The sequence below is a fragment of the Chrysochloris asiatica genome, unplaced genomic scaffold (assembly GCF_000296735.1).
Source record: "Chrysochloris asiatica unplaced genomic scaffold, ChrAsi1.0 scaffold00156, whole genome shotgun sequence".
Classification (NCBI taxonomy): Eukaryota; Metazoa; Chordata; class Mammalia; order Afrosoricida; family Chrysochloridae; genus Chrysochloris; species Chrysochloris asiatica.
The window spans coordinates 2,338,046-2,365,364 of record NW_006408674.1 but is presented as its reverse complement, the minus strand read 5'-3'; the positions used below and the strand labels follow the sequence as shown (position 1 = coordinate 2,365,364).

Sequence of the window (27,319 nt, the reverse complement as noted above, 5' to 3'; positions counted from 1 at the left end):
AGCATTGTACCTCATGACTGATCTGGATATATTCTTTTTGACAATGAATGCAACACCATTCCTCTTCAATTTGTCACTCCCTGCATAGTAAACCACGTGGTTGTCAGATTCAAAATGGCCAATACCAGTCCATTTCAGCTCACTAATGCCTAAGATATCTATGTTGATACGTTCCATTTCATTTTTGACAACTTCCAATTTTCCCAGATTGATACTTCGCACATTCCATGTTCCGATTTTCAATGGATGTTTACAGCTGTTTCTCTTCAGTTTGATTTGTGGCCCATTAGCAAAGGAAGGTTCTGTGAGCATTTCTCCCCCGAGTTTAACTCTATTCACGCCATCATGGTCATCTTGGTCAACTCTACTTTGAGGAGGCTTTTTTTTCCCCAGTCGCATTCTGAGTGCCTTCCCACCTTCTGGTCCTGTATATGACAGTGTTTCTCTGCTATTCATAGAGTTTTCAGTGACTAGTGATTCGGAAGTAGTTTGTCAATCTTTCTTCCTAGTCTGTCTTTGTTTGGAAGCTCATCTGAAACCTGTCCACCCTGGGTGACCCTGCTGGTTATTCAAAATACTGGTGGCATAGCCCTCAGAATCACAGCAATTCAAACCACCACAGATTCAATAGGAATCTCCTTGTGCTAGGGCCTTTAAGTCTGGCTCAAAGGCTGGATTTCCATCCTCGGATGTCAATCAAGAGGCGGAAGGACAGCAGGGGCGACTGATTTGTAGTGAGACGCTTTGGGCTGTGCTTGTGGGTTTCTAAGTTGGTTGACTACGCCTCAAAGCCAAGATCCAACGGTTAGGCTAGGAAGGCACTCTTGTGTCCAGGGTAAGTAGGACAGCCTGGCTGGCCCCTGCAGTCTCTTCCCGCTAGGCAGCGTCTCCCCATCGACCTGGTCTCCAGACCCATAGCGACCCTGTATAGGGTTTCCGAGGAGTGGCTATTGGGTTTGAACTGCTGACTTTGTGGTTAGCAATCCAGTGTTTATCCTATAGTACCACACGAGGTTATGTAGATATGTAGGTCAGGAAATGGGAGACACTGATTTAGGAATTGTCAATCAGTCTATGGTAGTGGGTGAAACCTCAGATTCTGAATAGGGAGTGTGGTAGGAAGCAGATGAGGCATTGAGAAATACGGGCAAGACCAGACTTTCCCTTTCTAGATGAGCTTTTTAGATAAAATGTTTTTTTAAACTGATTTCCTTAAGCTAGCTTATAAAAGTGGAGTACTGGTGTGGGGATGGAGCATAAGCACTAGACTAGATCTACAGCTCAAACCCACCAGCTGCTCCTCAGAGACCCTATACAGGGTCGCTATGGGTCGTAATCGACTCTGCAGCACTTAACAACAACAACAGCAACAACAAGCTTATAAAAGTAGGAGTAACTATGAATGTGAACTTGGAAAGGGTTAGCTAAAAGGAGAAAACAGTAATTAAGTCTACGAGAATGGATGTTAATAATTTGTTAGATTTGAAAGACTACAGATGAAGGTAATTTTCTGAAACCACTGCTTTTGATGTAGAAAGGGAAGGATCAAATGATAAAGGGATGCTGGAATCGGGAATGCTATCGTTGGGCATCTCATGATTCATGAGGGTGATATGATCGATGAGAGTAGGAAATGAGACAGCTAAGAATGGCCGTGCCACGGGCCCATCACCTGTTCCAATCTCTCCGTACAAGAGCGGTTATTAACTTCGTCTTTTTAGCTATGTGTTCAGTTAGTGATAAACCATAGATAAAAGCAGATATTACGAGCCGCCCCAGGTATGATTTTCCTCTTTGATATACCTTTTGTAGGTTTAGCACATGAAATGGAAAATACTAAGAAAAAGGATGCTTTTACTGATATTATTCATATTTTGGTGATAGGAAGGAGGCATAACCATACACAAGCTGCCGAATCCTTAAGAGAAGAGTATAGTCTGACTGTCCAAACGACAATACACAGCTCGCCATCTTGACCAGTCCAGTAACTGCACGTCATCTGTGTTGGCTCTTAAAAAACAAATACCCACCCAGAATAGCAAAACAGTTCATTCATTCATAAAAGTAATTGCATGCCCATGGCAAATTAATGGTTTAGAAAAGTCTCCTTCCTTTTCCTCTAGGTTATTCCACAGATGTGACCACTGTTAACAAACATGCTGTGTTGTCAGCCGCTGTCGATTCGGTTCCAACTCATAGCCGCTCTGTACAGGGTTTCCAAGGAGTGGCTGGCAGGTTTGAACTGCCGACCTTATGGTTCAGACTGACCTGTGGTCCAGTGCTTTATCCTACAGCGCCACACCAGGACTCCAAACATATTGTGTATCCTTCTAGATCTCTATGTAATCTTCTAAAGGATTTACATAGATAGCATCATACTCTACGTTGCACTCTGCATCTTGCATTTTAATTTAGAATTATTTCCATTGTGGTAGCTGTAGATGTATCATAGTGTTTTTAATGATTACATGGTATTTATTCAATTTGTTCAATAAATCCTTTGTTGGTGGACATTTAGGTTGCTTCCACTTTGAAAATAGCACACGCAATGGCATAAAGAACAACTTGTGAAATTAAGTCCATAGGATCAATTCCTAGCAGTCAAGTGACTGTGAATTGTACATTGTTATGAATGTTTCCATGTAGCTTGTGTGTCCACTAGCATGTGAGTGAATGAAAGAACATGTGTATGAATGCATACTAACTGGCCACTTGCCATATCGTAGGCCCCCTGGAAATGAAAGGATGTTTGGTCACAGGGAATCCCCCACTTGAGAAGACAGGTGTGAGGAGAAGGGCGGTAAGGAGCCTCATCATGGGGTGTTGGTCTCCTACAGAGCGGACTGGTACTTGTCCTGTTGCTTACTAGCTACTGGACACAAGTAAACCCCTTAACCTGTCCAAGCCTTAGTTCCTTGTTTAACAATGGGGATAATAATATTTTGGATTGTTAGGACAGTCAATAAGAAAATTGATCTAAAGTATGTGTGCACTGCCCGATGCTGTTATTGTTAGGTGCTGTTGAGTCCACTTCAGTTCACAGTGAAATTGGCTGTCCTCTTTGCAGTTTCAATCTATAGGATTTTCTTGGCTATATACTCTACGGAAGCGGACCACCGGGACTTTCTCCCTTAGAACTGCTTGGTGTGAGAGAGGTGCCAATAATGATTCCAGTGTAAGGAGGCTCTCGGGTCTTAGGGAGAGATGCTGCTAGGCAGGGAGTTGACTGTGTAGATCTGTAGGTCAGGAAATGGACGAGTCTGACTCAGGTGTCATCAGTTTATGGCTGAGGAGTAAACCCTCAGGTTACAAGCAGGGAGTGTGGGAAGCAGATGGGGTATTAAGAAATAGGGGCTAGAACACTGTGCGTTTGTCTTTGTAAATGAGCTTTTGGTTAACAGCCAAGCACTTAACTGTTTGCACCACCAGGGCTCTTTACTGCAATGCTTGCCACATGGTAAGTGCTTGATGATGATGAAGATGATGACCATGATACGTGGACTAGTGATTTCAGTCCTAATGATAAGGTCATATTGGTGTGCCCAGAATGTTTGGGGGACCCAGATGGAGGGAGCTCTTCACCTTGAAGTGTGTAGGAAGATTTCTGAAGGATGACTGCATCTGAGTCTTAAAGTCTGAATAGCAATTTGCTATGACATTATATTAGGAGGAAATAAGCTCTTTTTAAAAGTTTCTACAGGAAAAAATGTTGCATTGTAAATGGAAATCCACTAACATCTTGAAAAGGTCGATTAACGTTCTAGGAAGAAATTTATATGGTACATCTGATGACTTATGTTTGAATTTTCAACTTTAGAAAGTTAGTTTTGTCTTACTGTCTCTGGTTTTGTTCTGAAGGTTTAATCAAAAAGATATTTCTTCAACTTCATTTTGATTTTTTATTTGCTTCTTTAAAAAATTACAGCCTTAATTTGTGTTTATTATTGTTGTTGATAAATGCCATCGAGTTGGTACTGACTCATAGCAACCCTCTACACAACAGAATGAAACACTGCCTGGTCCTGGGGCCAACCTCACGATCGCTGCTACAGTTGAGCCCATTGATGCTGCCACTTTGCCAGTCCATCTCATTGAGGGTCTTCCTCTTTTTCTCTGACCCTCCACCTTACCAAACATGATATCCTTCTCCAGTGACTGGTCCCTCCTGACAATATGTCTGAAGTATGAGATAGGAAGTTTGGCCGTCCTGGCCTCCAAGGAACACACTGGCTGCACTTCTTCTAACACAGATCTCTTGGTTCTTTTGGCAGCTCATGGCACTTTCAATATTCTCCTCCAGCACCATAACTCAAAAGCATCAATTATTCTGCGGTCTTCCTTATTCACTGCCCAGCTTTCACATGCATATAAGGTTATTGAAAATACCATGACTTGGGTCAGGCGTACCTTAGTCCTCAAACTGACATCTTTGCTCTTCAACATTTTAAAGAGGTCTTAATATGTATTATAGAAAATGTCAAAATATATAATAAGCTCTTTATATGCTTTTAAACCATTTCTACTTCTATAGAAATGGTTTAAAAATAGAAATGGTTTAAAAGCATATAAAGAGCTTATTATATATTTTAATAATAAAGTGTCTGCTTTTTGTCTATTTTTCTGGGATTTATGATTTTTTTTTCAATGCATGGTTTTCTTTCTGTTTGGTAGCAATACTATATCTATTAAACTATTCGCCATTAGACTGCCATGTATGCTATAGATATGCTTGTGTAGTGACTTTCCTCTTCGTTTTGTGTGTATTTGTATGGACCCAGAGGCTCTAGAATGTCATCAATGAGCTCTATCAACCTTTTCCTTTAGGATTTCTGCCTTTGGCTTATTTTTAGAAGTCCTTTTTTTTTTTCCCCCATTTTTGGGATTCTATAAGTTTCCGTTTATTTTAATATTTTATGTTTTATTTTTTATGTTAAAATCTTGAATGCTTTTTGAGTTTCTGTTGATGTGCATGCAAGGAGGGAATCTAACTATTTATAAATGATAGCCAGGTATTTTGTACCATTTAGTGAAAAGCTAACCTTTGCCTGCTGGTTTGAAATGTCACCATTTTCCTGTGCTAAACTCTTGCACGGTGAAACCTGCAAAAGCTGGAGCCTTTGTAAGGCAGAATCCCGTCAGAGAAGGAAATCTCAAGTTCTTTTCACTAGCAGTGAATGATAACAAAGTGGTAAGGCTTCACTCAGTTAAAGGTGGAAAACTTGAGACCCACAGACACGAGGCAGTCCCCTCGAGTTCTGATCCTCTCAGGTTTTTACCTTATATGCTTGGTGATATTTTCTGGATGTTTTCATCTCTTCCATTGATCTCTTTGCCTATTCTGGAATAGATAACATGGTTTCTTAATGAATACAGTTGTGTAATGCATTTTAAAACATGGTAGCTTACGTCCTGCCTCATTATTCATTTTTTAAATGTTTTATTGTGAGTTATATGATAGTTTACATGGGAGAACATTAGCTTTACATTCATCCTATCATATATCGTTTCATTGCCATGATTACAATCCCCTCCATGCATCATCAACCAACCAAAGGGTACACCCCGCAAGCCTGCCCTCCGGTTGGCAGCACACAGCCCCTCTCCCTCTCTGGGTGTAGAGTCCCCAGCCATTCCTTCTCCATGTCATCGTCTCTGGCTCCTTTTCTGGTGTTTTTCTGGGTAGGGTCCCGCACTCCTCTTTTCTCCCTTGATGGTCCCAGGGACCTCCGCTTCTGGACTGCAAAGTCAATCACTCCCCTCCTTTTACTACAAAACGTCTACCTTTACATTTCCAACCCTCACAGTCAGTCCTGATAACAATTATTCACTTTTGTACCACATGAGTGCCATCCCCATCTCCTTTCATCAGTCCCACCCAGATAGATTGGATACTACTCAGTGGAGATTCTACCTTCCTCCATGTCCTCTGGATCTAGGCTCTCTCTTGAAAGCTTGTAAGCCAGTCACTTCTTACCTTTGTAGCTCCCTGCCCCCCATTTTGGGTAGCCAATGTCCAAGTTGCCCATCCCTGTCTACCCTGTGTATAGAGGGGGTGGGAATGATCCTTGCTGTAAAGATTTGTTCCCACTTTTGAGCTACTATATCCATAGGTGTAGGTCAAGTTCATCAAATTGTAGCAGGTTACGCTTTTTTCCTCTTCTTTCTTCTTCTAGTTGAGCTCTGATCATCCAGTCATTGAAGCCAGGTCAAGTGGGTATTATCTGCAAGTGTGGGTGTTCTTTTGCATATGCCCTCTGTTCTTATCAGCTGGACTATTCACTCTCCACTCTAGTCCTCTGTGGCTATGTCACTGACTCTGCGCCCAGGAGTCCCAGGTCTTGGCATACTGCTGGCCAACCAGGTCTCCACCCGGTTCACAGGAGTCTATTGACCATTGTAGGGCTTAGCTCGCAGCTTCAGTGCTGTTTTTCCCTCATTTCCCCTTATTGGTGATGAACATGGTCACCTGTCAGAGCGCATGTCTGCTTGTGTATTCCCATTGAGTTTTAGTTTTGGAAGGGAGTTTGTCCTGAGGGGACCCGACCATTTACCTTGATGTCTCCTGGGTAAGCAACTTACTTGTTCTTGTAATAATCAGTCGGACTGCTGTTATTTATTTATTTATTTTTGTATTTTTCCTGTCGGTCCTTCTTTAAAGAAGTATCTTCTGTTCTTCTAGATGCTCCAGGCAGGTCTACTTGTTTTTCAAGTGGAAATTTCCCACCTCAAAAGACTCTGGATGGGGTTCAGGATTCTGCCTATGGTCTTATGTAATTCAGGAGCTCCACAGGAAACCTCCTTCACTGGGCAAGTTGTTGCCCCATTTTAGGTATTCCAGTCAGTTATAGGCAGAAGACGGATTTACAAGCTTTCTATGGTGATATTTCTGGCTATTCCTTTCTCTCCCCGTCACGTGTCTATTTTATAATGGTATGTAAGGGAAACCAAGATTCAAAAGGCAGCCAGGCATCTTAACATTATTTACTCCCTTTTTCCCATTCCAACTATGTCTCAATCCCTGTATCCCAGAGCCCTGTTGTTCCAAATTTGTGCATACATCATTATTTACCTCTGTCCCACTTAGCCCATGCATACCTGCCTAATCATTCTCCAATCCACCTTGTTCTTCCATTCTCCTCCCCCTTCTTGTGTATTGTCCCCTCCCTAGCACCCTCCTATCCTGTGTCTATTCCCTACCCTGTGCTCCACCTTCCCTCCCTCCCCTCATCTCACCCCCCACATCCCAGTAACCAGCAAAGAATCCCTCTCTCCCCCTTTAGTATGGGTTCTTTTTCTTAGTCTTCTACAGTAGTGGTCCTATGCAGTATTTCTCCTTTTGTGACTGACTAATTTCACTCAACATAATGTCCTCAAGGTTCATCTATGTTACGCGGTCTGCACCATTTTTCTTATTTAAAAAAATTAAGCTGCCTATTCTTAAACATCCATTTGTTTTATATTAATTTAAAAATCAGTTTGTTCTTCCCCCAAGCCTGTTGAGATCTTGAATTGGAAATGTGTTAAAAGTGAAGGTTAATTTGGGTGAAATATATTCCTGTATAATAGTCAGTCTCCTCCAGAAAATACAGTATTACATTTATTCGAGCTATTGTCTGTGTCCCTTTGTAAATATTCTTACTTTTAGTCATGTTTCTGTATATTTCTTTTAATGGATTTAAGTTTTTATTGTGAATTATGTGATAGTTTACATGGGAGAACATTAGGTTTACATTCATCCTATTGTATATCGTTTCATTGCCATGATTACAATCCCCTCTATGCATTATCAAACAACCAAAGGGTATACCCCACAAGCCTGCCCCACGATTGTCAGCACACAGCCCTTCTCCCTCTCTGGGTCTAGAATCCGCAGCCGCTCCATCTCTCCACATCTCATCATCTCTGCCTCCATCTCTGGCATCACTGCTTCTCTGGGTAGGGTCCCGTACTTGGCTCTTCTCCCTTGATAGTCCCAGGGACCTCCGCTTCTGGACTGCAAAGTCAACCACTCCCCTCCTTTTGCTATAAAATGCCTACCTTTACATTTCCAACCTTCACAGTCAGTCCTGATAGCAGTTATTCACTATTGTACCACAAGAGTCCCATCCCCATCTCCTTTCATCAGCCCCGCCCAGATAGATTGGATACTACTCAGTGGAGATTCTCCCTTCCTCCATGCCCTCTGGATCTAGGCTCCCTCTTGAAAGCTTGTAAGCCTTCTTGCCTTTGTTGTTGTTGTTATTGTTAGGTGTCATCGAGTTGGTACCTACCCATAGCAACCTTATGCACAGCAGAACGAAACACTGCCTGATCCTGGGCCAACCTCACTACTGTTGCCTCGCTTGAGTCCATCGATGCTGCCACTTTGCCAATCCATCTCATTGGGGGCCTTCCTCTTTTTCTCTGACCCTCCACCTTACCAAACATGATATCCTTCTCCAGTGACTGGTCCTTCCTGACAATATGTCCGAAGTATGACAGACAAAGTTTGGCCATCCTGGCTTCCAAGGAGCACTCTGGCTGCACTTCTTCCAAAACAGATCTATTGGTTCTTTTGGCAGCCATGACACTTTTAATATTCTCCTCCAACACCATAACTCAAATGCATCAATTCTTCTATGGTCTTCCTTATTCACTGTCCAGATTTCACATGCATATGAAGTTACTGAAAATACCATGGCGTGGGTCAGGCGTACTTTCCATTTTGGGTAGCCAGTATCCAAGTTGCCCATCTCTGTCTACGCTGTGTACCAAGTGGTTCTGTACATTTCTTCCTAACAGCCTCAGAAACCCTGTACAGGGTCGCTATGAGTCGGAACCGACTCCACGGCACTTAACAACAACAACAACTACATATTCCTATTCATGTTATATTTGCTGTTGTTATTGTGAATGGATTTTTTCCAACTCTATTTAACAGCTGGCTCATATAAGCAAAGCTGTAACCCTTGGGTGCATTGGCTGAAATTTCCATATGGAATTATTAGACTTTGAAGTACAGTCATGTACTATATAACATTTGTCTATGAAACGTGGTTCCAACCCTCACCAAGCTGATTGCATTAAAAATTCAAGGTAGGATGTTTTGTAATAAGCGATGGATGCTACTTTGCATTAAAACATTATTCTTATTGTTAATATTACTGTACAATCTCAGAGACCATGTGAAACTGTTCTATTCTGACTAAAGGGTGACTGTGAGTTGGAATCGACTGAACAGTAGTGTGTTTATTAGCATAGCGGGAAGTTTTTAGTGTATCTGGAAGTTTCTTTAATGCTTTTATGCATATTAAGTACACTGCATTCTATGTGGAGTCCTGGTATGGCGCTGTGGGCTAATGTGTTAAACTGCAAAGTCGGTTTGAACTTCAAGGTTAGCAGTTCAGGCTCACCAGTCACTCCTCAGAAATTCTATACAGGATCCCTGTGGGTCAGAATTGACTCGGTGGCACTTAACAACAACAATATTCTAAGTACTAAGACAGACAGTTTGACTGATGTTAGATGTGATCCATATTGGACTGTTCTGGTTTATGTACAAATTGTAAATAAAGACAGACGTAGTTTGTAATCCAGGGACTGCTCATATATAATGTATTTGTACAATGTCCAAATCATATGATATCCTAGTTTACAGAATGTGTAGTTGCCAGTAGGCAACACATGACTGTAATTTTAGAGCTATTTTCTACAAAATTTTATTAAACTCCATAAAAATGTACTCTCATAAGCAATTTACATCCTTGATAACATGTTTCCAAAATGAGATACCTAGGACTAGTTTTTAACAACTGCTTTTGGATTTCTTAGGCAGGGTGAGTAGTTTTCCGAGTTTCCAGCAGATGTCAGTGTCTCCTGAGTAGACTAGTCAGAGGTGCTTGTCTGCAGTCTCGTGTCTTTATATACCAGTGTATCATTTAATCACCATTGTTGTTGTTGTTAGGTGCCATCGAGTCAGCACCGACTCATGGCGACCCCATGCACAGCAGAATGAAACACTGCCTGATCCTGGGCCAACCTCACCTTTGCTGCCACGCTTGAGTCCATCAGTGCTGCCACCTGGCCAATCTATCTCGTTGGGGGTCTTCCTCTCCTTCTCTGACCCTCCACCCTACCAAACGTGATATCCTTCTCCAGCGACTGGTCTCTCCTGACAATATGTCCGATATATGAGAGACGAAGTTTGGCCATCCTGGCTTCCAAGAAGCACTCTGGCTGCACTTCTTCCAACACAGATCTGTTGGTTCTTTTGGCAGCCCATGGCACTTTCAATATTCTCCTCCAACACCATAACTCAAAGGCATCAATTCTTCTACGGTCTTCCTTATTTGCTGTCCAGCTTTCACATGCATATGAGGTTATTGAAAATACCATGATTTGGGTCAGGCGGGCCTTAGTCCTCAAGCTGACATCTTTGCTCTTTAACATTTTAAAAAGGTCTTGTGCAGCAACATTGCAAAGTATGGATATTCTGGAACACTTAATTGTGCTCATGAGGAATCTGTACCTGGACCAAGATGTCCAGAACAGAACAGAACATGGGGAAACACTGAATGGTTTAAAATTAAGAAAATTGTGCGACAAGGTTGTATTCTTTCACCATACATATTCAACCTGTATGCTGAGCAAATAATCCGAGAAGCTGGGTTACATGAAGAAAAACATGGCATCAGGATTGGAGGAAGAGTCATTAACAACCTGCGATATGCAGATGATACAACCTTGCTGGCTGAAAGTGAAGAGGACTTAAAACATTTACTAATGAAGATCAAAGAGCACAGCCTTCAGTATGGATTACATCTCAATGTCAATAAATCAACAATCCTCACCACTGGACCAATAAATAACATTCTTGGCAATGGAGAAAAGATTGACGTTGTCGAGGACTTCATTCTTCTTGGGTTAACTCACGGAAGCAGCAGTCAAGCAATCAAACAATGTAGTGCATTAGGCAAATCTGCTGCACAAGACCTTAGTCATCATAGTGGGGGTTATTTGGACTGGAAGGGATTTTTGGAGATTATCTAAATCTGTCCTTTCATTTTGTAGATGAAGGAACTGGCCAGGAAGGGAACTTGCTCAAGGTCGTACAGTCAGATTGAGACTAAAACCCAGGTCTCCTAAACTTCAGTCCATTGTTTTTATTTTTAACACACTGTCTCTTAAAGATTGGTTAACATACACACACCAGTCATGGAAAAGGAAAGAACTATCTAATCTAATCTATTTCAGTGTCAGTTGTATTTTGAAGGAAGGATAGCAAATCCTGTTCAGTTCCTTGAGTAGGTATCTCCAGTGAAACATGTGAGAGCCTGCACTCCATGGACTGCCTTGTTGCCAGTTTCCCCCTTTGACAGGGTGCTGTCAAGTCAAATCTGACTCTTAGTAACTCTGTAGGACAGAAGAGAACTGCCCCATATGGTTTCCAAGGCTCTCAATTTTATGAAAACAGACGACTACATCTTTTTTTCTGTGGAGTAGCTAGTGGGTTCAAGCTACCAAACTTTTGGTTAACAGATGAGTGTTTAACCATTGTGCCACCCAAACTCCCCAGTTCCTAAGATTGTTGTTGTTAAGCACTGTTGAATTGGTTCTGACTCATACCTGTCCTTTAGAATGTTTCTGAGGAGCAGCTGGAGGGTTGACATGCCATCCTTGCAGTGACCAGTCCAGTGCTTATCCTACAGCCCAGTTCAATCATTAGTAATGACTGTTTACTGAATTGATTACATCGAATTTTCATTGAGGGACAAATGTTCAGAAATAGGTTTCTGCTTCCTGTTTGCTGTCATATTGCTTGAGCAGGTTTTCAGAAACATTCAGAGGTCCAGGAGCAAGTGTCTTACCCACCCGAAGAAGACTTACTGCAGCAGATAACATTGGAACTCATTGGAAAAAGATATTATATAAAAAACCAGGTTCTATTATTCTACAGTAATTGGCTACTTTATCTTAGCCTTGCAGTAACAGACTTTGTTTGAGATGGCATGAGGCTCATACTAGCCGAGCGATGAGCCCTCCTAGGCGTGGACGAACAGAGCAAGCAGAAGAAATACAATGTGCCATGGAATTCTATTTGAATCAGATGTACGGAACCAGCAAGGTCGCCGGACTTTCAAGTGCCCTTCGAACGTCTTGGTAAAACAAATGGTGGCAGCCAGGGAGGAGCTGCATGTAGCTAAGCTCTGGCGATTCAGGAACCATGCACTGCTGTAATTATTTAGAATAATGACTTTGGGAACTCATTTTCTAAAAAGTGAGAAAAAAATAGCAGTAGCCCCGAAGCACTCTTGTATTTCAGTCTCTAAAGGAATTCTTGTTGATCGTGCACAGGGGTAAGCCAGGCTTTTTGTTTTCTTTCCTGAGCTGCACCTGTGCTGTTGGATGGGTGGCCGTCCACCCCCTCTCCCCAACACCTTATTTATGTTTGGGTCATGCCACACAGACCAACAAGAAACTGCCCTTACAATGGTCAGAATCACTATACTTTGATTCGAAAGAGCTCTGAGAAACTGAAGCATCCCTTCCACCCCATGGGGAGTGTGGTGGCTCTGTAGGATTAAGTGTTCGAGCCCACCAGCAGCTCCATGGGAGAAAGATGAGGTTTTCTGCTCCTGAGAAGATTTATAGCTTCAGAACCCCTATACAGGGTCACAGTGACTCAGAACTGACTGGGCGGCACTTAATAACAACAAACAACCACCCACCCATTGTAAAGAGCCCTGGGTGTGCTATAGGATAAGAACTGGATTGCTAGCTACTAGGTTAGCAGTTCAAGCCCACCAGCTGCTTTTCAGGTAAAAGGTGAGACTTTCTGCTCCCATAAAGATTTACAGCCTCGGAAACCCTGTACAGGGTCGCTATGAGTCGGAACCGACTCCACGGCACATAACAACAACAGTAGAAACCCTTTAGAGAATTGCTGTGTGAAAAATTGTCTCGACGGTGGGTTTTGTTGTTTTGACCCACCCATTGTATACCAAAAACACCCCCAAACCTTTTGTCTTAAGTCAGTTTCGAATTATAGTGACCCTAGAGTAGAACAGCTCTGTAGGGGTTTTGGGGCACTGTAGGAGAAGCACTCGACAGCAAGGTTGGTGGTTTAAACTCAACAGACGCTCCTTGGAAATCCTATATAAGGTCGCTATGAGTTGGAGACGATTTTGTGGCACTTAGCAACAACAATTTGTACAGGAGGAGCCTGGTGATGCAGTGATTAAGCACTTGGCTGTTAACTGAAAGATCAGTGGTTTGAACCTAGGCCAGCCATTCCGTTGGAGAAAAATCTTCTTGGCAGACTGTTCCCATACAAACTCATCGTTCTGGAGACCCTACGGGGCCATTTTACTCTAGCCTAACGGAGACCTGGTGTGGCTCTGTGCGTTAATGCGTCAGACTGCATAGTCGTCTAAACTGCAAGACTGGTGGCTCAAGCTCACTAGCTGCTCCTTGGAAACCCTATACAGGGTCACTATGAGTCAGAATCAACTCTATGGCACTTACCAACAACAGCAATCGGGTTTCTATGAATCAGAATTGACTCAGTGTCAAAGGGTTTTATTGTGACCGTCACATCCTTCTGCAGAATGGTTGGTGGGTTTGAACCACTAACTTTTCAGTTAGCGTCTTAACCACTGCGTCCCTAGGACTCCTACTCATTGTAATGTTGTTAAGTGCTTCTGAGTCAGTTCTGACTCATAGCGACCCTGTATAAGGTTTCCGAGAAGCAGCTGGTAAGCTTGAACCGCCGACCTTGAGGTTCAAACCAACCTTGCTTCTCGTACAACGCCACACCAAGATTCCATTGTATAGACAAGGAAAATCCAATGATCAGGGGTTTCCTAAAGTTAGTTAAGATTCTTAGAAAGGTCTGTAATTCCTTCTCAGTTTTATTGTACATTTTAAGGTCCATTTGATTGTTATTAACAACAGTGAAAAGTATCCCAGACTCAGAGCCAGGATAAATGCAGCATTTAGAAAATGCCATTTGGATAAAGAAGCTGGCTGTTGCTCCTGTTTGCAGCAAGCCTCTGTGCGTATCTGCAGTAAAAACACTGCTATGGAACTGACCCCAGTCCATAGCGGACTCTCAAGGACAGAGTGGAACGGCCCTGTCGCGTTTCCAAGGACACAATTCTTTATGGAAGCAGACTGCCCCATCTTTCTCCCACAGAGCAGCTGGTGGATTTGAACCACCGTTGTTTTGGTTAGCAGCCCAAAGCTTATTAACGCACTGTAACACCAAGGCTCATATCTCAATAAAGACATTTAAAGTTTTTTCCACAATAAGATTTATATTGGTCATTATCTGTTAAGATAGAAAAAGCTGGAATTTTTTTTTAAACCTATGATAGATGTTCTAAAGCAGCAACTGGCAGGGCTTTATACTGTATAGGGCCAGGTAGTAAATGTTGGGGCTTTGTGGACTATCCGGGGTTTGTTGCAAATACTCCGTGATTGTAATGTAAGGAGAACGTTGGTGGTGTTTTGAAGCTTTATTTATAACAGTGAGTGATGGGCCGGATTTGACCCCAGCGGCAGTTTGCTGACCGCTGCAGTGTGTTCTCAGGACTTGGCTTGTTATCGTCCATACAGGAGACAACGTAGTAATTGTGGATTGTAGTGGTAGTGGTGATGCTGGTTAACATAAATCACATTTTGTTCAAAGAAATGACCGCTTCCTGCTCACATATAATTTTGGAGTTATTTTCTAGGCAACATTCTAGCCTTTGTTGTTGTTGAGTGCTGTTGGATCAGTTCTGACACATACTGACCCTGTATAGGATTTCCAAGGAGCAGCTGGTAAGTTTGAACCACCGACCTTGTGGTTCAAACTGATGGTGTAGTCTAGTGTTGATCCTACAGCACCACACATAGGCTCCACACATTCTAGCCTTAAGTTATAATTGAAAACACACTTCAGGGAAACCACTGACACATTTGAACATCTTCCAAAGAAGAATGGAAATACTTATAATGGAAATATTTATAAAACATGTGTTTTCCTAGAAATAGCTTTGTTCAAATTATAAAGATAAGACATATTCTAGGGCAACAGAGAAGTGTAAAGAAAAAATTTAAGATACGTCTAAATTCCTAACCCTGGAAGTAACCAGTGATATATGTAAAACAGTCTATTCGCTTTCTGCATCCTGTGTCTACCTTTGCCACGAGCTTGGTGCCCAGGAAGGTTGACCTATGTGGACTTACTCCATCCACAGGAGTCTTTGCTCTTGTACTTCCTGTTGCATTCAGCCAATGGGAGGCACCGATACAGGAGGAGAACGAAGGGTGTAGAGCATGAGGTGGGTGTCTGGCCCCCCATCTCCTCATCTCCTGAGGCATCATCTACCAGTGGTCACTCTTCTGTCAGGCAGCCCCTCCGGTGCAGATACACTGCCCGTTTCACCTTCAGGACTGGAGTCCAAGCTCCCCAGCAGTTACTGCTCTGGGGTCTGGTACCATCTCTGCTTCTTCCCCTCAGCTCTGCCTACTCTGTAAGTAATCTGTTTATTCCATTTATCTAGCCAGTGTGAGTGTTCCAGCTGTTTCTCCCCAACATGGTGACCTGACCGGTAATAGATATATCAGATTTGACTTACTGCACCGTTAAAGCAGATGAGTAGAACTTCTCGTTAGCTTTACTTCTTCAGGTAAGAAACAAAGAGCTTCAACACGTCACAGTTTTTGAAAGACTGGGGTTACGAGCTAGAAAACCTGAGTTCAAATTCTCGTTCTAGCATTTGTTTATTTATATGAGGGGACTAAAAAATGTTTTTTTTGAAAAATAGAATAAAAAGATAATGGAATTTTTCCAAGAACTTTTTGAAGCCCCCTCAGATGACTTTGGGTGTACTTGGTTACTCTATTTGATAAAAGAAGATAATAATATCTACATCATAGGATTGCTGGTACTGTTGTTGTTACGTACCGTGGAGTCAGTTCTGACTCATAACGACCCTGTACAGGGTTTCCAAGGCTGTAAATCTTTATGGGACCAGAAAGCCTCACCTTTCGCCCGCAGAACAGCTGGTAGTTTCGAACTGCTGATCCTGAGGTTAGCAGCCCAATTCGTAACCACTACGCTACCAGAGCTCCTTCGGAGGAGATTAAATGAGGTAATGTTTGAAAGTGTTTATTAAAGCATCTGTCTTTTAAATATTGAGAAAGATTGTAAAAGAACAAGTTACTTTCCTTGGTTTGTAGACGGATATGAATCTGAGGATCTTGGCTGATTTCTTGGAAAAGGGATGTTTTGCTATCACACCTGTTTTCATACATGGCCTGCGTGTTTCAGAGAGCCATCCCTGACCCCTGAGCAGTCTCCCATGGACTTCTCATGCCTGCAAATTTCTAGTTGACAGCAGATGGCAGTAAAGATTTATACCCACCTTTCTAGGTAAAAACCAAACCTATTGTGGGAGATCCTAAGTAACTTGCTTAATCCTTCTGAGCTGCTAAGTGGTAATTATGGGATTCAAACCCAGGAGTCTCTCTAGAATCCTGCATGCTCGGTAGCTGTTCTATACTTACAGCCTCTAAGATTCTTTTCCTTGAAATGCTAGACCTTGCAGTGTTTTGAGTATGTAAGTACAGGGCAGAATATTAAAACCATACCATGGGGTAGACGGAAGCACACTGCTCATACACGTCCTCCTGCTGCCTAGTTCCTTCCTTTAGAGGTGACCACTGCTATCAGTTTCTCCTGTAACCTTCTGAAGATAACCTACAGCAGCGGTGGGGCTGCTAAATGCCATGGAGCGAGTTTCTGAGGCTCTGGTGTTTCTCCCATGGAGCGGCAGGTGGTCTCGAACCACCAGTCTTACAGTTCGCAGCCCAGTACATATCCTACAGATATGTACTGTGCACCGCAGCAAAGGTATAGCAATATTTATAGGTAGACTAGTAATTAGCTTCCTCATCACCTGCTGTGAGACGTCTTCTCTGAGGTCAGGAGGAGAATGGTGAGATCTCACCAACATAACTGATAACTCACCAAATACTACTCAGATGTCTTATTTGTTTGCTTTCAGCTTTTACCTAAACCCATCCACTGCTACCAAGTCAATGCCGTCTCTGTAGGATAAAGCAGAACTGCTCCTTTGGGTTTCTGAGACTGGAAACCTTTCCAGGGGCACACAGCCTCATCTTTGTCCTGGGGAGTGGTTGGTGGGCTTGAACTGTAGACCTTGTGATTACCAGTCCCAGACAGAACTCACGGTGCCCCCCAGAACTCTAAATTCCTGTCACTTCCTACTTTGTTCATCTAAGCACGTAGGTTTTAAATATAAGGCGCACAGAATCTGTCTTATATTATAAGTACTCTGAACTGATTTGCATAATGTCAGAGCTAGGGATCCTAGCAGAAACGGTACCCCACGGCTCTTGTGGTACTCTCCCCCCCCCCCCCACCCCCTGTGTTTCGATGCCAATGTTAGTAACGGTCTTAACAGAAAGACTTTGTAACAATAGTGCAGAAGTGATTTCTCATGTGAGAATTCTATCAGTACCAGGTGTGCGTCTCACTCCAGTGTGCTTGAGCCTACATGGAGATTCCTAAAAGGCCGAAATAGATGATGATGAAATATGACAGAAAGAGTAGAGGGTCATTAACAATGCACTGAAAAAAAACAGCAGTCTCCATTTGGTGAATTAATTGAATACTTCTGAATACATTATAGATTTGTAGGAAAAAACGTATTTTAAAAATCAACTTTTATATATGACTCAAAAACTCAGCCTCGGAAACCCTATACAGTGTTGCTAATGAGTCGGAACCGACTCCACGGCACACCGCCACCACCATATATATGTATATTACTGCAGTGACGTATATGGTTTTGTTTATGAGCTGGACCATTCTGGACTATTTTTCTCTGAAGAGTGATACAGGGGGTTTGGCCCTGTCTGTTCTTTTGAAGGCTACTAGAATGAGTTCAAAGCATACGATATTGATTTTTGAGAGTTCCGCCGGAACTATCATGACTTATCCGTCCTGTGTTTTATTTTAGAGTTTCAGCTTCGTCGTGTTTTAGAAGCGTGTTTGATGGAAGTGCTGGTGTCCCTGTAATCACCGACGTGGCCTAAGGTGTAGGCATGCAGCAATTGGTTAAGTTGACATTTGATATTAATAGCTTAGAGACTCGTTACATCATAACACTCTTGTCCACTTTAGAGTTGAGGTGAAGGCAGTGTTGACTGACGTTTCCTAGAGGAGTTACAGTGCAGGGATCCAGTCCTAGGCAGCCTGTCTACACGCTTGCACACTTAACCCCACTGCCTCCAAGGTGTTTGTCCTTGGCATGCTTTTTCTATCCCTTTGCCTGACTCTCATCGTACCTTTTGGCAATAGGAGGCGTATTGTTGGGTGGTTAGCCACTTAGGGCAGCAAGTCCTCAGCATCCTCTGGGATAACATGAATGACCATGGGGGGGGGGTATTTGACCTCCCTCTTCATTCATGAAAAGGAGGTAATAATCCATACTCTTGTGCTTCACTGGGTCGCTGTCCTCGTCTAATTGTAGCCACCAAGTCGGTTCTGACTCATAGCGTCCCTGTAAAGGGTTTCTGAGGAGCGGTTGGTGGGTTTGAACTGCCGACCTTGCAGGTTGCTATCCAGTGCTGATCCTACAGTGCCATACTGGGACTCCAGAGAGGGTGTAGCATAGCACCTGATGTATTATAGGCACTTTCAAAGAGGTTGGCTTCTGTGCTTTCTTCCTCTTGTATAAGTCAGACTTTGTTGAAGAGTTAGGGGTCTCATGAGATGGTCTGAACCGGTAACACCTGGAATGTAGGCAGAGAACTAAGGGAAGTATGGTCAAGGGATCACTCAGTGCACCGTCTACTTTCCTTCTTTAGTAAACTGAGCTCCTTATCTGTCTGGGAAATGACACAGACGCCATCCCTAGAGGTAGGGAAAAGCATCTCTTTATTTAACGGCCCTCATAACAACATCCCTAATGGCCCAGGAGCCTTCTCCCACGTAGGAGCAGAGCTGGCCACTCCAGACTGCACAGGCAAGGAGGACTGGGTGGGATCCACTGAGATTTGTAAGGTTCTGATTGGACAAGGTAATAAGAAGACTAGGAGGACCTAACAGACACGAGGAACAGTACAGCAGGCGAAGGAGCTTGTAGACGAGACGCTGCAGTGGGATGTGGGACGGTGACAGCAGTCTGTTTAACTCGGGTACCCTGTCAGTGTGGAGTGTGAGGTGATGTTAAGAGTCATCAGGCTGAGATTGCAGCGGGCTCTGCAGGCCCAGTTAAGGAATGTGCACGTTATCTTTAAAAGGTTGAGATTGACTGAAAGGGTTTGAGCAAGGGGGAGTTCTGCTGAGGGCTGTGTTGGATTAGGAGAGATTGGAGTGAGAGAACTTGCAGGAGAAATTGCACATTCAGAATTGGAAAAGAACACTCTGGTGGTGATAACCGTTGTTGTTAAGGGCTGTTGAGTTGGTTCCAACTCATAGTGGATCTGTAGAGGGTTTCTGAGGAGCAGCTGGTAGATTTGAATTGCCGACCTTGTGTTTCACAGTCTGGTGCTGATCCAGAGAGGTAATTGGAGAAGGGGGTGCTGAGTTTGTATGATTCCAGTTCTTAAAGGAGATTGTGGGGGACATGGCTATACCATGTAAGTTGGAAAGGAGACAGAAATGGAAGTGTAAGAGCAGCACATGTTGAAAGGAGACTTAGAAAGCTTGTGCAACCCCTGGGCTCTGTTGCTCATTATCCTCAACCCTGTCTTCAGTATGAGGGTAAGCATAAACCTTCTGTTTGGAAAAACTCAGGCTGAGGGCTTTGAGGACAGGCCATCCTAAGAAGTATTGGTTGGGGACCTCACAAGGAGATGCTCTCTGAAGGTGAATGGAATCCTCAGTGCCTAGTACCGAACGTCAGTCTCAGGGATAAAGAGAGGCACGCACAGGCTTTTCTGTGGCGGCGTCTCTCACGACCTAGTTCATACACTCCTTCATACAATCCTCAGTGAAGATTCTACAGCTCAGCTTGTCCCCATGCCTCCTCTTAAATTGCTCACACTTAGTGATTCCCTAGTTATCAAACCAAATCCGTGCTGCTCTGCCCTTCCCGTATTTGTCCTCACTGCCACTTCCTCTCTTCTTCAAATCCTCTGTCCTCATATTTTATGACAGGGCTCAGCAAACCGCAGCCTGTGAACCAAATCTGGCCATCTGGTTTTTAAAATTAAGTGTTGTTAGAACCCAGCCACGCTTGCTCATGTATGTGTTATCTGTGTCTGCTTTCATGCCGCGTGACGGGAGCTGAGGAGTTGTGACAGGAAATGCCGGGCCTGTGAAGCCCACATTCACTGTCCGGCCTTTTACAGCAAACGTTTGCCAACTTCTGTTCTATGAGGTCACTCTCTGATTTTCATCTTGTCTCTTTGGTTCTGATGAACCCTGGAGCTAAGAGAACATACAAGAGTAAGGTAAGGTTGTAAATGCTCTGGTTGAAAGATCCCCTAAAGTGCAGAAGAAACTCCACCCCTTTTCATACCAGTTATCTTAGGAAACAGTATCTAACGTTTCTTAATTTTGTGCGTGTGTGTGTAAAAGCTATCCTAATAGATGTAATTATTATATATGGGCACTGTGCTAAGGAGTTTCCAAGCGTTATGTAATTTCATTTTTGTGACCAGTCCTGTGAAGTGGGTACTAGTTTTAGTTCCATTTTTACAGATGAGAAAACTTGAAAAACAGAGAGGGATAGTAGCTTCCCCCAGGTCACACAGCTAAGAAATGGCCCACACCCCAGTGACCACACCTGAATGACTCGAGGGCACCAGATAAGATGTTTGTGGTCACACACAGTCTTTGGAAGGGCGGGCTTGCAGTGAAGTGCACAATCCCATTATACAGCAAACAGAGCCTGCAGAAAACAACCAGAAAACCATGACTCTGCAGAAAAATCTGGTGACTTCCAGAGAGTGCTTTGTGAACACCGTGCTGCAATCCTGATGCAGCTGGGCTTTCGGCTCTGCCCATCACATTCTCTGCTAGCAGCGGCCTGTGAAGCAAGTATCCACGGGATTAAGGTTGACTTTTACACCTGTGCTAATGTCAGCGTCCTCTATTAATGAGCCTTTGGTATTTCGAAAATAGAATTGTGCTGGAGGTGTGTGAAACACACGTGCAGGGATGGAGGTTTGACTCCTGTTTCCCCTTAGGAGTTTTGACCTTTCTCGAGTGCAAGCTTGCTAGTGCAGGTCTGGGACTACCTCTGACAGAAGGGACTGGCTCAGGATAGGACCAGCCTGCACATGACTTTCAAGCTCTATTGACCCGTCACCTTTGGTGGGGGAAAGCCTCCTGCACAGTACTATGAAATCCAGTGTGTGTGGGTGTGCATGTGGTGATGGTGGTAGGGCACAGGGGTGGCAACAAACAGGTGACATCTAGCAAGGAGTATTTTATTTGTTTTAGGAGAATGCTTGGATTCATCAAATAGCAGAAGCAGGAGCAGATTGGGAAGGGTGTTCTAAGAACCTGAAGCCAGGTGGCCCTGTGGGTGGAGGGAGTCCAACACTAGCATCCCAGATAGGATGTCAAGGAGCCCTCTGGGCCGTGTAGAGCACTGTATTTCAGAGCCTTCTGCCACATGAGAACCCCAAAGTCATTCTCTTAACATACATAATAGTTGTAGAGCTTACTTTAAACAAGCAGCTCTACACGGTAATACTTTTTACTATTTTCTTATCCCATAATGTTGCTCCTTGACGCAAACCCATATGCCTTAGAGCTATTAAAGTGAAGGGTTGTCATGCTAGGCTTGGTCCGTTCTGCAGATAATATACTAGCCTTTCAGGGATTCCTTTGCCTTGAATTCTATTAGAATTCAAGCATGAAAGGATGACTTGGAAAAAATTATAGCCCTTAAGGAGCTTTGCTGTCTGGTGGGCATATTACACTGTATTATCATCTGTTATACAAGGCAGACTACAGTGAGAACCATCATCAGAGTCCCGGGAAGGCAAGAACAGAGGGCGAGAGATATGTCTAACCTAAGGGATCTGACAAATAAATGTACTTTGGACCTTTCTGTTTTCTTTCCTCATTCTCTTCTTCCAACATTCTAAATGTGAAAGCTGCAACATTCTACCTTCTCCTTTTATATTGACTCTGGTAGAAATCCTGTGTATTTCCCTGGCTTTTCCTTTTGCTCTCTTTGCCTTTGTCTCCCAAACCTCCATGCTCAACATGGCTAACCCCGGACTTGTATCTGCTGTTTCTCTGCACATTCACCCGTCTCCCCCAGCAAATGAGCTGCTCCCAACGGTCTTCACCTTTCCCTTGGCTCCTTGTTTGATTGCGCTTGTAGTATTTTCCTGACTTCTTCCTTGTTTTCCTCCACCCCTTTTCGGAACCATTTGAAGTTATTTCCATATCATTCTTCTGAATTCCTTCTCAGGCAAATCCAAAACCTGCTCTTCCTCTTCTGGAAAGCCTTTGTCTGGAAAGCCAGCTCATTTGTCTTAGCTCATTTGTCTCTTCTGTTTTTGGACACATTTTGATATCTTTTGTTGTTGTTTTGTTCGTCATTTCCAATAGTTATGTGTTTTTTTAATGCTTAAATGGATGTTTGTTTCTGTGTTATTAAGCTTACGGGGTGTCTCCTAGTGGATATGATCAGGAGATAGGTTTTCCTTTTCACATGTAATGCTGAGCAGCTGTTATTGGCTCTTGTCTCAATGGTAGAATATTATGGGGTATGCATGTAGCTTGCTTATATGGCTACAATTGCTGATTCTTCTTGGGTAACGTAGGGAGAAAAAGCTCCCACCTCCAGGACAAATGTGTGATCAAAAGGACCAAAAGCAGAAGCAATATAAAAGCAGAGACAAAAACCACCACTTTGAAGCGAAAATAAAACTGTGGCTGACTGGCCAGTCGCCTCGCTAAACAGGCAGTGTGTGTGCATCATAGAAGCCTCCAGCAGTGGGTGACGGTGTCCACTCACTCAGGCTCCTCCTGTAGTTACCACCCTAGAGGTGCACAGATAGATATTGAGAAGTTAATGGGAGAATAATTGTTATCAGGACTGATTGTGAGGGTTGGAAATGTAAAGGTAGATGTTTTATAGCAAGGAGGGGAGTGATTAACTTTTCAGTCTAGGAGCGGAGGTCCCTAGGACCATCAAGGGAGAAGAGCAGAGAGCGGGACCCTACCCAGAGAAGCAGTGATGCCTGAAATGGAGCCAGAGATGATGACGAGGAGTGATGGAGCAGCTGGAGACTTTAGATCCAGAGAGGGAGAGCAACTGTGTGCTGAAGACCTGGGGGGCACGGGGGAAGGATAGCATGGAGGGGATTGTAACCATGGCAATGAGATGTTATACGATAGAATGAATGTAAAACTAATGTTCTCCCATGTAAACGATCACATAAGTCACAATAAAAATAATAATAATAAAACAGTTGGCTGTTTGTAGATGGGTTAATTTCTGGATTCTTGGTTCTGTTCCATTGATTCTGACCCTTATGCTAGATGCAGATCTCTGGTGTTGTTCCATGAGAGCAGTGTCTCTAGGTTTTCAGCCCCTCCTTCACGGAGCCTGTCCTACCTGACTCTGCTCTGTCACAGCCAAATCGAAAGTTGTCTACCTTGGCTTCTGAAATGTCCTCAGACCCAACTCGGACACAGCCTTAAAAACCCGGCTCAAGTCCAAGTTCCCCATGGACTTTCCCTCCCCACCCGGTCAGAATGGCCCTTCTCCTGCTGAAGTCTCCAGAGCTTGTTGGCACAGAGACTGCTGCGTTGGGTTGGAGTGGATATTGCACATTGTGAGCATGTGTTATATGTTATATGTTTGTTGACCTGCCATCTCTTGAAGGACAGGGACTGTGTACTTCTGCATCCCTCCAGAGAACTTCACAAAGCACCGCAGCACATTGTAAAGAGGCAGAAAGCACGTGTGAGTGTGTTCTAGGTCAAGAAGACAAAGCGGAGTTTCCAGCTTGAGGGTGTCCTAGCAACAGGAAGAAGACACGGAGTCCAAGTACACAGACTAATGTCAGTGCTGAGAGAGACACTTAAGCCGGGTGGGGACTGTGAGTCAATCAGATGTCAGTGACCAAGGCCTCTTAGCAAGTGTGGATTGGAATCAACAAGTAGGTTTGCATGAGAAGGTCATGGCTGTGAGCTGAGACATGCTGTACCAGATTTTGGCAGGCAGTGCTTGACTGGGATGTGCTGGGAGCCAGACAGAAGCTGGGTTCTCCTCACAGTTCAGCAGGTAGAGCAGCTGCTGATAGCAGGGACCAGCCTGGCTGGCACTGTGTGCAGCTTCATCCTGAATACCGTACTCCAGAGAATCTATGGCTCCCAACTCTGCCAGTGATGCTGTGTGAGTGGTTAGCCTGTGACTAAGCTGAAGGTCACAAGATAGCTTCTAGGAGGTCAAGGGTAATCAGTACAGGAAGGTTGAACATGTAATGAGACTCGTCTGCTAGTATTGGTACATGATTCCTGCCAGAGGCTAGAGGATGGTTTCCTGGCCCTCAGGACAATTGTGGAGCATCTCTGCCTAGTGACCTTCACTGCCCTCTTCATGGGAACTGTGCTGGAGCTTTCATTATGGTGGGTTTTTTATAGACTCCCAGATTCGGCCTTCTACCATGAGCTCCAGCAGCCTGCTCTTTCCTGGAGAGTGGTCAGTCAGTTCTGGGGCCAGTGATGCCCGCGAGGGTTCCAGCCAGACGACTGGTAATGGAACCTCATCTTGGACATCTGAAATGTCCCAGAGTAGGTCAAAGCCTGCTTTCATGTAAATCTGGGGAAGCCTGAAAGCCTGGCCCTGCCCCCAGTGGGAGGGGAATGAACTGCTTGGTACTCTCAGCAGCTAAGTCCCTTCCTGTTCATCCTTGGAGAACAGCTCTACCCTTTCTAGCCTGCCCTGACCTTTTCTCAGTCCTCCATCTGTCGTTATTCTGGGACGTTACTTCCCAAACTCCAATTTGGCAGGGGTTTAGAGTTACTTGGATACTTTAAAAATCAAAAAGCTTTTATCCCTACCTCTGAGAATTCTCTTTAACTAGGTGTGAATGGAGCCTGGGAAGCTGGCATATTTGTACATTATAGCATTGTAGGATAAGCAGTGGACTGCTAACCACAGGTCGGCAGTTCAAACTCACCAGTTGCTCCTTGATAACCCTGTACAGGGTCACTATGAGATGGACCTGACTTGACGGCACTTAACAACAACAATACATTAAAATAAAAAATTGCTGGTAGTATGGATGATGGAATTATTAAGTTACTGAGTAATTTTTATTTTCTCCTTGGTCCAACTACTGTTTCTGATTGTCTACAGTGATCATATATTACTGTAGAAATCCAGAAAGAATATTAGTTGCTGATGGTTGAATCCGACTCATCATTGACCCCATGTGTGTCACAGTAGAACTGTGCTCCATGCTGTTGTTGTTGTGAAGTGCTGGTGCCTATATAGGTCTCCAAGGAGTGACTGGTGGGTTTGAACTGCTGACCTTGTGGTTAGCAGTCTAATGCTTATCCTACAGTGCCACACCAGGACTCTGTAGAGTTTTTTAATATTGTGGTTTGGATGAAAGCTTACAGAGAAAATTCATCCCCCATTCAGCAATCTATTACACATTTTGTGTCCTGACATTAGTGCAATTCCGTCAGTATAACACCACTCTTCCGACTTCTTCCCTGGGCTCCCGTTTCCATTTGCCCATATTCCTATAGGATTTTCAGTAGCTGATAACCTTGTGAGTAGATGGCCAGGCCTTTTTTCCAAGGTATCTCAGGGGTGGATTTGAACCTCCAACCTTTAGGTTAGCCAATGATCATTTTAACCATTTACACCACCTAGAGAAAGAATAAATGTCACTTTAAAAAGCTGAAAACAGACCATGAAGTTGTCAGTTACTTACAGAAAGCATTGAAAACACACGCACACACAAAACCAAACCTGTTGTCGTTGAGTTGATGCCAACTTATGTCAACCCCATTAACTCTCTTAAACGTGTTCTTTTTCGCAGGGGGACTTGATCTCATCTTCATGCCAGGTCTTGGGTTTGACAAACATGGCAACCGCTTGGGGAGGGGGAAGGGCTACTATGACGCCTACCTGAAGCGCTGTCTGCGGCAGCAGGAAGTGAAGCCCTACACCCTGGCCTTGGCTTTCAAAGAACAGATCTCCCTCCAGTTCCCAGTGGATGAAAATGACATGAAGGTAGATGAAGTTCTTTATGAAGACTCGTCAGCATCTTAAGTCTGGATGATGACAGCCACATCATCGGTGTTTTTGTACCAGAGAAAAACAATGAATGTATGTATTTTCCCTTGCCAAAAAACAGTTGACATTGTACACTAATGTGGATGTGGATGGAGTTTTCTTTTCTTTTAAGTGTAATAATAAAATATCTAACATAAAACCATCTTTAAAAATCAACAGACGTGTAAATGGTATTAATTAAAAGGGACAGTATCGCCAGGTGATTTTCAACTCAACTTCCGGATGTTAACGTGATGAGCTTTCCGCTTTGCAGTTGTAGTTAAATACTTGTGAGGAACTGTGCTCTGATGCAGTGTGAGCAGAAGTTAAGGCGGCGGGAGCAGGCACTGAAACTTCATTATGCTTTGTTGTGGGCCTGGCCCCTGTCTGGCAGGCCGACTGAGACTCAGCCATTCTTCATTGATTGGTTAATGACTGCTTTGGGTAGAGAAGTCCCGCCAAAAAAAAGAAATCACTTCACGCTGACTTCATTGATTCACGCTGAAATTTTAAATTTGACACTTTATAACTTTTGATGGTTAATGGACTGCAACCTTTTAGATTTAAATATTTTAATAAAATAGACTGGTTACCAACTGTCATTCTGGGGAGTTTATGGTCTGATATCCTCTAAGGTAGAAATTGCTTCCGTTTATTTGTGACTTCTCTTTTGAAAATGGAATGTGCTGTGGGTTGGACATTGGCAGATGGTGTCACAGCCAGGGAGAAGTGATTTTGTTGGGAGAGGATTTGGTTATAACCAGAAACCCAGGGTCTTCTAGATACTGCTGTCTCACTCACGCCCCATGTGCAACCTGTCACCAGCTCCTGTGGATTTGCCTCTGAAATGCCTCTTACGTCTGGTCCCTGCTCCTATTGGCCTGCCCCTCCTTTGGTTCAGGCTCAGCATTTCTAAGTGGATCTAGGTAAGAGCTTGGGTTTCTTGTTGTTAGCTTTGCCCCCCTCCAATTTATTTCTCAAACCACAGATCTTAGCCGACTGATCATGAAATAAATGCTGACTGGAATCTTGTGCCTTCCCTGTGCACCACACTCTTT

General features: G+C 43.6%; 1 protein-coding gene across 1 annotated transcript in view; it reads left to right on the top strand.

The window, feature by feature from the left end:
- MTHFS (5,10-methenyltetrahydrofolate synthetase (5-formyltetrahydrofolate cyclo-ligase)) overlaps nt 1-26,258 on the top strand; it is a 77,607-nt gene extending 51,349 nt beyond the window's left edge. Inside the window, exon 3 of the mRNA XM_006870901.1 lies at nt 26,026-26,258. Coding sequence (XP_006870963.1) covers nt 26,026-26,258 — 233 coding nt within the window. The remainder of the gene's footprint in view (nt 1-26,025) is intronic.
- Nucleotides 26,259-27,319: the final 1,061 nt, after the last annotated feature.